Genomic DNA, 12,911 nt, shown 5'->3' with positions numbered 1-12,911 from the left:
GACCCAAAAAGAGGAACATGGGATCTACTCACTCATATTTGGTTTCTAGCCATAAATAAAGGACATTGAGCCTGTAATTCGTGATCCTAGAGAAGCTAAATAAGATGGTGAACCCTAAGAAAGACATATAGTCATCCTCCTGAAGATTACCTTTCATCGGGCGATGAAAGCAGACAGAGACAGAGACCCAAATTGGAACACCAGACTGAAATCCCAAGGTTCAAATCAGGAGCAGAAGGAGAGAGAGCACGAGCAAGGAACTCAGGACCGCGAGGGGTGCACCCACATACTGAGACATTGGGGATGATCTATCGGGAACTCAACAAGGCCAGCTGGACTGGGTCTGAAAAAGCATGGAATAAAACCGGACTCGCTGAACATAGCAGACAATGAGGACTGCTGAGAAGTCAAGATCAATGACACTGGGTTTTGATCCTACTGCACGTATTGGCTTTGTGGGAGCCTAGGCAGTTTGGATGCTCACCTTACTAGACCTGGAAGGAGGTGGGAGGTCCTTGGACTTCCCACAAGACAGGGAACCCGGACTGCTCTTCAGACTGATGAGGGAGGGGGACTTGATTGGGGGGGGAGGGATATGGGGGGGAGGGATATGGGAGGCGGTGGAGGGGAGGAGGCAGACATCTTTAATAAATAAATAAAAGAGTATAGCTGAGGGGCTGGAGAGACAGCTCAGGGGTCAAGAGAGCTTGCTGCTCTTGCAGAGGACCTGCTCACGACCACCTGCAATTTCACCTCCGGGGGATATGATGCCTCTAGCCTCCTTCACACAGAGATGTGCACAGATACACATAAGACTTTAAAATGAAAAGCAGTTAAGAATAAAGCTGAATTCCTATCTCATATCATGCACAAAACAAACTCTGAGAGCATTAATTTTTTAAAACCCTAAGTATAAGAGCTGGAACTATAAAATTCTAAAAGCATATAAATCGTCAGGCTATTGGGTTAGGTAATAGTTTCTTGGCTATGGGACCAAAATCACAGACAATGAAAATGGATTATTCGAACTTCAAGAAAATTTTAAATCTTTGGGCCTCAAAAGGCACTGTTAAGGAAATGAAACAACCACCAACAAGATGGAGAGAACATTTGTACGTCATGCATCTGGTCAGGTGCCAGTGTTGGGGTGCATCTGGAGCCCTCACGGCTCAACAGAATAAAGACAACCAGCTGGCAAAGGATTTGAGTGGAAAGTTCTCCAAAAGGAAAGCCAACTGCCAGTAATCGCATGAAAGATGCTATCATAACTAGCCATTAGGGAAATGAAAATCCAAAGCACTCGCTAGGAGGCAATAACCTAAAAGGCAGCGGATATGAGCATCGAGCATCAGGGAGGATCAGGAAACCCAGGCCCCTTTCATGTCACCAGAGGGAATGTGAAAGGGGCGCCTGCTCTGGAAGATGCTGCCAGTTCTTCAAAAAGTTAAACAAAATTCCCATATTGTACAAAAATTCTAACGCTTATGTATGTATCAAGAGGGTTGATTGCATGTATACACACATACATGTGGGTACACACATTAACACACATACACACACATGCACGCACAGACACATCAGTTATTCACAATAGCCAAAAAGTGGAAGCGTGTGGTGTTTCTGCACCATGGAGTAACACGGAACGTAAGAGACAATGGAGCACTGATATGTGCTCCAGTAAAGGAGAGGCTCAGAAAGCCATAACAGGAGAGAAGTCAGACACAAAGGGCCACGTCTGCTGGAGTCCATCGACAAGGGTCGCAGTGATCCTCGAGCGGAAAGGGGTTTCTTTTGGGGGGGACAAAGAATGTTCTGAAAGTAGGTAACAGTAAATGGCTATGCGCAAACATACAAAAACCACAGGATGAACACTTTGAAAGAGTGAATTCTATGGCACGTGAATTATACCTCGGCTTAAAAATAGAATTTGGCAAGAGGTATTTCACTTGGACAGCGGTTCGCAGGGGCTGCACGTTCCTGAGCTAATGGATTCAGAAAGCCACTGCCCTGTGCAGTGATCTCGTTTTCAAGCCGTGGCTAATTGATCACACCTCGAGTGTGTGGTCTGTTCTCGCCCATCTCCAATCAACAGGAAACTCGGAGATTTAGTAGAGCAAAAGGGAACTTCAGAAAACATAGAATGAACCTGTGGTCTCAATGACGTAATGCCGGGTTAGGTAAAAACCAAAACCGGATGGGAGCATAAGAAAGTGGGAAGATGATTGCTGAAATGAAACCAGCTCCACAGATGCCGACAGAAAGCGCTGAGGAAGAGAAAATGGACTAGCTGCTGATTAGAGCTTAGGAAAACCACCCAGAACCCAAACAGGACCAAGAAATAATACAGACAAGTTAATCAGATATTAATGGCATACCCCTTTAATCCCAGCACTTGGGAGGCGAGGCATGCATGTGAGTTCAAGGTTAGCCTGTTTTATATAAGGAGTTCCAGGGCAACCAGAGCTACATAGTGAGACCCTCTCTTAAAATAAAAAATAAATTAAAAAAAAAAAAAAGGTGGGGTGTGAGGGATAAGGACAAGTTTGAAATTGAAATGCCACTGCAAAAATTCTTGCATCAGCCCAGCATAAGCATTGGAAGGACCAACAGGAAAAATGTACTTGAACTGAAGGAACAATGAAAAGGAAACTTCCCAGCCATGATGAGAACATCCAGGTGCCAGCGCACAAACAATGCCAGTGAATTCCACTCAGAAAGTGTGAGCAGAATGCAAAGAGGAGAACACTGGAGCTTTGACAGCTTCAGGGACAGAAACCCCAGGCTCTCCACCCAGGAAGGAGGATTACATTTACCTCCGACTGCTCGCCAGAGACACAGCAGGCAAGAAAGCCACTGACAAAGATCTGGATGTAACTGACACTGCATTCAAAGGCAAAACAAAGGCATGCTTGAAAACACCTGGACTTGTTGACAGGCCAGATGGTTCAGGGGGTACAGCCCCTGGTCACCAAGCCTGACCTGTGTTTGAGCCCCAGAACCCATAGGGTAGAAGAAAAGACTAGACTTTCAGAAACTGTCTCCTGGTCGACACACAGGCACACATGCAAATAAGTGTTTAAAAATGCAAGTTTTTAGAAATACAGGAAAAGGATGTGTAAAAAAAAAAAAATTGGTTATGCCAGTCAAAGGCATTAAAAAACTGAAAGGAGAAAGGTTGATATATTTGACCTAAAAGATAGAGAAAATAGAACCTACACGCAGAGGAAATTTATTTTTAAAAACATCATGGATGCCTTCTAGTGAACACATCTTTAATCCAGTACTAGGGAAGCAGAGGTAGACGGGTCTCTGTGAGATCAGCCTGGTCTACAGAGCAAGTTCCAGGAAGACTGAGCTACAGAGAGACCCTGTCTTTCAAAAAACAAAAAACAACACAAAAACTGTAAGGAATGTTCAGAGAGGGAAAAACATACAATAAACAAGAAAGGGCCTTGAAGAAATAATACTTAAAAATCAAACATTTTAGCCACAAGGTACTGAAAATTTCAAATTGACAATAAAAAATAATCCATTCACCAAGATTTTTATAAATGGTTCTGAGTATTCATTAGATCAAGAAGAAAACGGAGGTTTTGAACTCCTTGGGCATGACTGAATGAGAAGATTCCTTATTCAGACCTGTGAGATGAACCAGTGGGCAGGATGCATGTTTTGTGGTGAGCAAAACTTGTACAATGGAGGAGTCTCCTTTAAGGAAAAAAAAATCATCAAAAGATATTTGCAAAATTAATCTCCCACTGAAAATGTAACCCCCGCCCCAACGCCTCAGAAAAGACTGGTGAGTGTCTTCTGTTCTCTGTAAACTGGCTCACATGGAGAGTAGGAGGGGAAGTCATGAAATAAAAGCAATATCAATTTATATAAGTTAAATAGGAAAAAAAAGAGTTGGCAGTAGAGCTGATTAAAAATAAAACTAAGAACCATACTTTTTTTTTTTTTTCAAAATTGGTAAATCTTTGACAAAATGGATTGAGAATGATGGAGAAGAATGAATACTAACAGTTGGTAAACTAGAAAAGATAATTTTTTAGAAAGTTTTCTCTTTTTTTCAACCTGATGGTGGGAATTTCTGAAACCGTAAGGTAAGGACTGTCCTTTCTTGTGAAGTGGGTGACATCACCACAATCAGAATCAAACAAAAGCCTGCCGTGATTTTATCTGCTAGGTACTGGCCTAGGGATACAAACACCTCAGGTACCTGTTGTACAGATTTGTGGTATTGTTATTGTGAACTGTGATTTTGGCACTAAAAGTGGATCACTGGGGCTGGAGAGATGGCTCGGTGACTGAGAGCACTTGCTCTCTTCCAGGGGAACCGAGTTCAGTTCCCAGCACCCACATGGCAGTTTACAGCCACCTGGAACTCCAGTTCTGAGTAATCAGATGTCCTCTGCTGGCCTCCACAGGCACTTGCATGCATGTGGTGCAGATCAATTCACACAAACACATAAATAAAAGTAAATAAATTGCTCCCTTAAGTGGGTTGCCCTGTTACAGAGACTGGAGTAAATATGGAGGCAAACTTCTAAGATAGCTATATGATGCAATTTACAAAGAAAAATAAGTAGTGTAAATATTGGCAAGAATATAACTGCTAAGTTTTTTAGATGATATGGCACAATGAAAAACCCAAAAGACTCAGCTGACAAACTGTTCGTGCTGGTACAAGATTTTGAAGAAGCAAAATTTCAAATATGCAGCTGTGATGGTTCATTTCGTCACTTTTATCAGACGACGAGTTCAGACCCTCAGCAGTCACATAAATGTGGGTGGGTGTGGCAGTCTGCCTGTGATATCAGCCCCTAGCAAGCTGGTTAGCCAGATGAACCAGATGAGTAAACTCCAAGAAACCCTGCCTCGATACACTAGGTAGAAAATGACTTAGAAAGGCTCCTAATGCCAAACTCTGGTCTCATACACTTGTGGCATGCACACGTATAAACATGTAGACACACATACCACACATAGACACCTGTTAAGAAAAAAAAAAAGGAAAAAGCCAGCTGAGTCCAGGCATGTTCCCGTCTCTGTTTCTTGACCCAGGAAGGTGTGGTCCCTGCTCAGACCGGATAGATTGTATCGGGAGACAAAATAACCTTCTCTCCTTTAAGGTGGTTCCTGTCATGCTTTGGGTCTTGGTCTTGAGAAAAGTAACTCACTCGATAACAGAAAATAAGATACATCTAGAACATGTAAGGACATATAAGCAAAAGATAAATATTCCAATAGAAGATGGGTAAAAAAATGTGTTTAAGAAAGTAGTTACTGTGGAGGCAGAGGCAGGCAGATCTCTGTGAGTTCAAGGTCAGCCTGGTCTATATATTGAGTTCTGGGACAGCCAGATGCTGTTTCAACATACACACTCATAATAACAATAACAACAACAATAATAAATTAAGAAGAGGGGCTAGATAGAGAGAGAGAGTTCAGTAGCTGAGAATGCACACTGCTCTTGCAGAGAACCTGAGTTTGGTTCCCAGCATCCATGTCAGGAAGCTCACAACCACCTATAGCTCCAGCTCCAGGAGACCTGATGCCCTTGTCTGGTTGCTGTGGGCACCTGCATTCATGTGCATCTAACCACACACAGCATACACAGGTATATATAACTTTAAAAAATGAAATAAAGCTTTAAGCATTCTTCTCATAATGAAAAATATCTGTCACTACAGAATGTCTATGTAAATGATGGTGCATCTATTGTACAATACTGCAGGCAAAAAGAATGGGATGAATCTGTTTGCCATAGAAAAAGCTCTTCAAGGCTACTGCTAAGTTGAAAAAAAAAAAAACAGGTGATTTGCAACACTAATGTCTAATTTGAGCCACTGAACTATGCCAGTTGGAGAGCAAGGAGGTCTAAGGTGAAAGGGACCAGGAAGGAAGATTTTGGCTTTGTTTTTAATTGTTTGATTTTCTTCCAACAAGAATGTAGTCGAGCCGGGCGGTGGTGGCGCACGCCTTTAATCCTAGCACTTGGGAGGCAGAGGCAGGTGGATCTCTGTGAGTTCGAGACCAGTCTGGTCTACAAGAGCTAGTTCCAGGACAGGCTCCAAAACCACAGAGAAACCCTGTCTCGAAAAACCAAAAAAAAAAAAAAAAAAAAAAAAAAAAAAAAAAAAAAAAAAAAAAAGAATGTAGTCAAGAAAGAAGGTGGGTATTTGTACGCTAATGCTCACAGCTGCATTAATCACAATAGGTAGAAACCTGAATGTCCATCAACAGATGAATGGATTAACACAATGGGTATATACAGTGGAAAATTGTTCAGTCACAAAATGGAATAAAATCCTGATTCATACTGCAACATGGATGAATCTCAAAAGTATTATGCTAATAAAAAAGCCAGCCACAAAAAGACAAACACCGTATGATCTTACTTCTGAGGGGCCTGGAGAAGAGACGGGAAGCAGCCTGCTATCTGTCAGGGGCTGAGGGGTGAGGACAGGTGCTCAATACAGCATGTCAGTCTGGAATGGTAACAAAGTTCTAATGCTGCATGGGGACAGTCAGACAGCAATGTGACGTCATGCTGCTGAACCAGACACTGAACATATTTTAAAAAATATGCTATGTAGATTTTACAACAATAAAAAATGCTAATTAAAATGCTAATTAAAATAGAACAAGTAATGATCAACTAATAACTACAGTGCACAGGGCTCACACCTAAGATCTCTTTTTAGTGAAATATACATCACCTCAAATGTGAATCTGTAGCCTGGCCTACAATAAAGAGCAATGGCAGGCAAAGGACAGAAACAAAGCCAGAAGAGTCCTGGAGAGGAAGATAACATCTGCACAGAGCAGACCCGGACCCGGGATCCTGGAATCCCACAGATGGAGGCTCCCAGGCTAAGGGCTGAGTACAAGTACAACTCGAGATTTGATCCCAGTCTGTGGATGGTGAGGAACTAAAGTGGAGCCTTGAAGGAATGTGATATCCATAAAAGAATACTTACACATACGCACACATACCCCAATATACACATACATACAAACACATAGACACACAAATACACATATACACATAATACTTAAACACACACATATATATGCAACATACACACAAATACAAATACATGCAAACACTTAAACACACATACATATATACAAATGCACACAACATAAACATACACACAAACACATATATGTACATATAAATGCATATATATACATACAGACACAAAAATTCACATCCACATACACACAGAGAGAGTCAGACACCATTCCTTTGGGACAGCAACCAAAAAAACATTCACAGACAGTGAGAAAGAAAAAGTCACACATGAGTAATTAACACCCTCTGTGCCACTTATGGGTGTGGGGTCTAAATTTATACCACCCAGGGGGAATAGAAACCATGAACTGTAGGTTTAGCATAAAAATATTCAAGGTGAGTGAAATCCCCCAGTTCAGAGAAAGAAAAACAAGAACAACTAGACTTGGAAGGCAGAGGCAGAAGGATCTTTGTGAGTTTGAGACAGCCTGGTCTAACAGAGTGAGGCCAGGAAAGCAAGGAACACATAGAAACCCTGTCTCAAAAATAAAAAAAAAAAAAAAAAAAGAAAAAAAAAAAAAAAAAAAAAAAAAGAGAGAGAGAGAGAGAGAGAGAGAGAGAGAGAGAGAGAGAGAGAGAGAGAGAGAGAGAGAGAGAGCAGTCTCTCTGGGGACATGTGCGTGGTCTAAGACATGAAGAAACGTACAGAGCAGACAACTGGGTGACCAAGAGACCAAGATGTGATCACAGTTTAAAAGAAAAGAAGCATAACCCAGGAGCACGTGCACACAGGTGCACACTCCCCAGAGCCAGCACCCTCAAAGTCCAGACGTTAGGCTGGCCAAGAAGTGTCTGTGTGGCGTGATAGGAATGGTGGTGGACAGAAAAGACGGAAAGCAAAAGATAATTCAAGGGGCAGTGAAAGGTCAGCAGCATTCAGAAGCTGTGGAGACGAGGGGTCTTTTAGTCATGCAGACAGGGTGTTGCCAGCAAATTTGGAGGTAAGGCGATCAGCCAGGCACTACCATGAAGGGGTCCCCCAGATGAGACGTGAATGGAAGGGCAGAAAGCTTGAAGCCGGCAGGCGCATATTGATGAAGTGCAAGATGGTTCACTCATCATCATAATGACCCGATTGCATTACTGAAAGCATGATCTCATAATTCGCACACCCGTGTTACTCGTACCCCCACACTGCAGCTGAAGAAAACAAGACTTGGAGAGCTCCTGAGATGTGGCAGGACGGAGGCTCCTGTACAGACCTTATACTTCAGAGGCTCTGCCTGACCCATGAACCTTCCTTCTGTTTTCTTTCCCCTTCCACTCCCCCCACCCACCACCACACCACCCTCACCGTTTGCACTGCCTCTCCCTCACCCCTGCTGAGCTCACACTGGGTCTGAGTCACATGAGCCTTAGCAGACAGGTGGGGGTGGAAGCGAGGAGGAAAGGCCAACTGAGCAGTGACTACAGACCTGGGTTTGTCTTTTTGTGGCTACTAAGCCTGGCTGGAGAGTGGGATCCAGAATATGGAACTCTTTAAATGGCCCCTAGATTACTGTTACATTCAAGGAAGGATCCAGTCTTCATCTGGCCCCTAAGGCCAATTTAGAGACAGTCTCCCAGCCTAGAAGGACTTTAAATAAGACCCAGACCCAGCTTCTCATAGCTTCTTCATTCTTAAAATGAAAACAATAACTTGAGCCTGCCTGTCTCTCAGGATAGGTACTTCTGCATGGAACAAGCTCTAATCCAAAACAGAAGGGATTTGGGATAAGAAAAGGAGCGAATTCTGGAGCACAATGGCCATTTTCTTGGGCTGGGCTAACACCACCTTCTCTGGACAACTCCTGATTAGGTTGGCTGTGGCTACTTAGCAACTCTGGCTTGCCCAGACTAAAACCATCGAGTGTTTTGGTTTGGCCGAGAAAGGATTGGAAAAATGAAATGGATGTTAGGGATTGGATGTGTCTGTTCCCTAAGGTTCATATGCTGGGAGCTTAGTTCCCGGTGTAATAGCATGGAGACTATGGAGTATCTTAAAGATGGAGCCTGCTAGGAAGTGATTGGGCTGTGACTACTCCCTTGGGAAGGGACTCATGCAGGTCTTGTGAGCAGGTTAGTTCCTGGAAGTCTATCTATCTAAATGATTTCAATCCCATAGACCTAGAACTCTAACAGTTTGACCTAGATAGCCCTTGATTACCCGTGGCTCCCGAGTGCTATTCTGAGGACAGAAGAGGCGTCCTTCTGAAGTGCCCTGAGGTTGTTTTGCCCCAGTCAGCCCCCACATATGGTCCCTCAAAGAGTCTTATATGTCCCAGGCACAAGGGGCAGCCTCCACCCCCACCCCTCCTCTGTAAGACACACATGCACAGCCAGTCTTGGGAGAGGCAGAGGCTCACCTTGATGCTCTTCCAGCTTCCCCATGGTCTCAATCTGCTCCACCAGGTCATTGGAGCTCCACTGGCTCATGCCAATAAGGATGGCGCTTTTACCTTCAGCCACCTCCTCTGAGGGAAGGGGAGAGATGGATGTTAGCAAACGGGGCCAGGTATGGCTGGCCCTAACAGAGCTGGTGTCTAAGGGGGTACTCATTTCACCCACAGTTGAAAAAGATTTTAAAAGCTTTTGGCTTCTTTTCTTCAGTGCTAGAGATAGGCCCAGGACCTTGCACATGGCAGACAAGAGCTCTACCACTGAGCTTCGCCGTCCACCCAAGACTTCAACTACTGAAAGTATCTTCACTCACAGGACTAACTATTGAGGAATTTGTCACTGCAACCATGACACTGTGACTCAGCAGGGCCCATGTGCTATAGCAAAAGAAAGTGGCAATGAGACAGTTATCCACTCCTAGCACTGAGAATAGCATTTCTTGGAAAGAAAAGACCAAAAACTCATGATTTGCCCATGGTTTTCCTCCAGAAATGTGACTGGACTTCTATGAACCTCCATTTTCCCAACAGTAAAATAAACAGGCAATGTCCACCTCACCAGGGTTCTGGGGAGGATCAGATGAGGTGAGGGGTTTCAGAGCCTCGGTGCACAGAGGAGGCCCAGAGATAAGAGCCATTGTGCTCCTGTCTCCTCCTGACAAGTCTCTCACCAGCAAGGCTTGGGCTGGTTGGATCTGTAGTGGTGCTGGAGTAACTCTAAGGTAAGGGGAGGGAAAGCCTTCTGGTTCTAAGGTGTATGAGCTGTATGGAGACCTTAGCTTCCGTCTCAACTACAGGAACCTGCTAATGTCTCCATTCCTGCTCCACTTCCCCTAGCCCTGTCTCTGTCTCTATCCTTAATGATTACTCTGGGAAGAAGCAGTGGGGCCCTATCCTCCATCCACACCATACACAAGCCTCTGGGTCCGCTACCACACCTGTGACACAATCCCTGCTCGTGAGAAGGAATGTTTCTATAAGAGCACACCAGTGGGAACAGACACACTTCTCACTGTCACCGCCCACCCAAGATGAGCCCTCATGGTGAAGAGCTTTTTGGATTCCTTCACATCACAGAAATCAAGGGTGTTGAGGAGAATCCCCAATTCCGGGTCATAAAGAATAAAAGCTGATAGCTGCCTTTCTGGCAGAGGGTTTCTCCAGCAACCAATATGGCAGACAAAAGTTTCGGGAGCTGTCCAGCGTTCTGACTCACACTAGTGCTCAGTAATCCGGATCTCATATCTGAAAATGCCTCCTGCCTTATTGTGTTATTTATTTGATTGACTTAACAGTCATTATGAAACTTTTACTAGTGATACTGGTATACATATTTACAAATATTAATTCATAAGGTAAACATGGTGGTGCATGCCTGCAATTCTAGCATTCAGGAGGTGAAGGCAGGAGATCAGAAGTTCAAGACAGCTTTGGTTATATCGTGGATTCAAGACCCTCTCTCAAACCACATAAAGCAAAACCAAAAAGAAACTAATTCAATTCTCATACAAATGGGACTAATCGTAGGGCTAGGGATGGCTCTGTCAGTAAAGTCTTGCTATCTAAGCATGAAGACAAGTTCAGATTATCAGAACCAAAAACAAAAACAAAAAATTGCTTCACATTCCTGTAACCAACCCCAGTGCTGGAAGTTGTGAGACAAAGACAGGTGGGTCCTGAAGCTGATTAATCAGACAGCTTTGCCAAGTCAAATTTCAGGTATATTGGAGAGTCATCAAAACAGACACCCAGCCTCTCTCCACATACACATACACATGAAAATCCCACAGCAACAAGCGAATGCACCCCACAAACACCACACAAAATCTCTCTCACACACAACAACAACAAGGAACAATGATTACTATCTTTATTTTGTAGACCAGGAAACTGAAGAAAACAGAAGTTAAATAATCCTTGTTCAAAGGTTCTGCCTAGCACCTGGATTCAAAACCAGATACATTGGGCACTTGAGTAAACTAAGATGTCCCTCAGCCTGCCACTGTGGCATACAACTGTAATCCCAGCACTTGGGAGGCTGTGGTAGGAGGACCATTAGGTTTGGGGCCAACCTAGACTACATAGTGAGAACATGATGCACAAAAAAGGATAAAGAAAGCCCTGCCCTAACAGTCTACCCTCCTGATATCCTGTCCTGGACATCCTGTATTGGTTGCCCCCACACACCTGGACAGCTTCCTCAGTCAGGTGTGGTCCTTCTTGAGACAAGTTCACACCTGTAAGTGGCATCAAATACTTGGCAAGTCTCTGAACCAACTTCTGGTGCCCATTGTACAAGCTGTGAACTTTCCTTTTGCACACACACACACACACACACACACACACACTTTGGTCTGTTTTCTTGTCCCTCAAACAGCAATAAAACCAATAGCTCTCCTACTCTTCTAGCAAGCTGCCACAGGAACAAATGATACAATAAACTTGGAAGAACTACACAAGCTAAAACACTGTGCAAAAATACAGGGTACCATCATCCTTGAAGAAGCAGAACCACGATGAGGTTAAAGCCAGGCATAGTGGCACACGCCTTAATTCTGTCTCTTGGCTCTGTTGATTACCCAAGCAAGTGGGTATTTCTTTGCCCATTCCAACAACTATCCTACAGCAAAAAGACTCCTAAGCACATACTGTGTGTGTAGGATATGACCTCTGTCCCACAGGAAGTCAGTGATGTGAAGGACACCACCATAAAGAACTCTGGGAAGACCAGAGAGCGGGGTGCCAGGTAGGTGCTCAGTACATACTGATGAGTCCTTCCTACAATGCAGGAGATTCTATCCCAGAGGTTTTTGTGAGACTGCCAGAGCCCTTGGGGTCTGCCAGGGCTCCATAGCTCTGAGCATGCAGACTTCTGTGCATCAGGGCTTTTTCTCTCTGTCTCTCTCTCTCCCTGTGTGGCTCAACTCCCTTCGCCTTTGGTCTCTTGTCTGGTTTTCCATCAAACACCTCTTTCTCTCACAAACTCAGCATGATCCCTCCTGCGTGGTTCCAGTCCCTGTCGTCGTGACCCCCCCCACACACACACACAAAGATGGGTTCTCAAGGGTTTTCTTCCCGTGAGAGCCTGTACCTCTTAGGGTCCTTGAATTTGCCTCTGTTTCTCTTAGACTCCCTGTATTCTCTCAGGATGTCCTCACTGTCTCTCCCTTGTCCTACCACACCCCAGTATCTGCCCTCCTCCCCTTCCTCTGGGTCTCTCCTTTTCTCTGAGTGGAAGAGCCTCCTTAATCTCTCTTATGTCTTTGGAGTTCCTTTTCTTCTGCAGGATCTTGTCTCCTGTTTAGGGTCCTCACTCCATTTGGGAGGCTTTCCTGCCCTTTGCCCCTCCTCTTCCTGATCACTGGCAGTCTTATGCATTCCCAAATCCCCCACCCCCCTCAGTTCTGCACTCCTGAGCGCGCGCTCTCTCTTTCTCTCTCTCTCTCTCTCTC

At 44.3% G+C, this 12,911-nt stretch overlaps 1 protein-coding gene across 1 annotated transcript in view; it reads right to left on the bottom strand.

The window, feature by feature from the left end:
• Pitpnm3 (PITPNM family member 3) overlaps positions 1 to 12,911 on the bottom strand; it is a 95,224-nt gene that overhangs the window by 52,311 nt on the left and 30,002 nt on the right. Inside the window, exon 5 of the mRNA XM_050162877.1 lies at positions 9,427 to 9,534. Within this exon, the coding sequence (XP_050018834.1) occupies positions 9,427 to 9,534 (108 nt within the window). The remainder of the gene's footprint in view (positions 1 to 9,426; positions 9,535 to 12,911) is intronic.

The sequence above is a fragment of the Alexandromys fortis genome, unplaced genomic scaffold (genome assembly GCF_014885135.2).
Source record: "Alexandromys fortis isolate MF-2015 unplaced genomic scaffold, M_Fortis_MF-2015_v1.1 scaffold_84, whole genome shotgun sequence".
In the NCBI taxonomy this organism is placed as follows: Eukaryota; Metazoa; Chordata; class Mammalia; order Rodentia; family Cricetidae; genus Alexandromys; species Alexandromys fortis.
The sequence above is the reverse complement of the archived record's forward strand: the minus strand, read 5'-3'. Positions and strand labels throughout refer to the sequence as shown.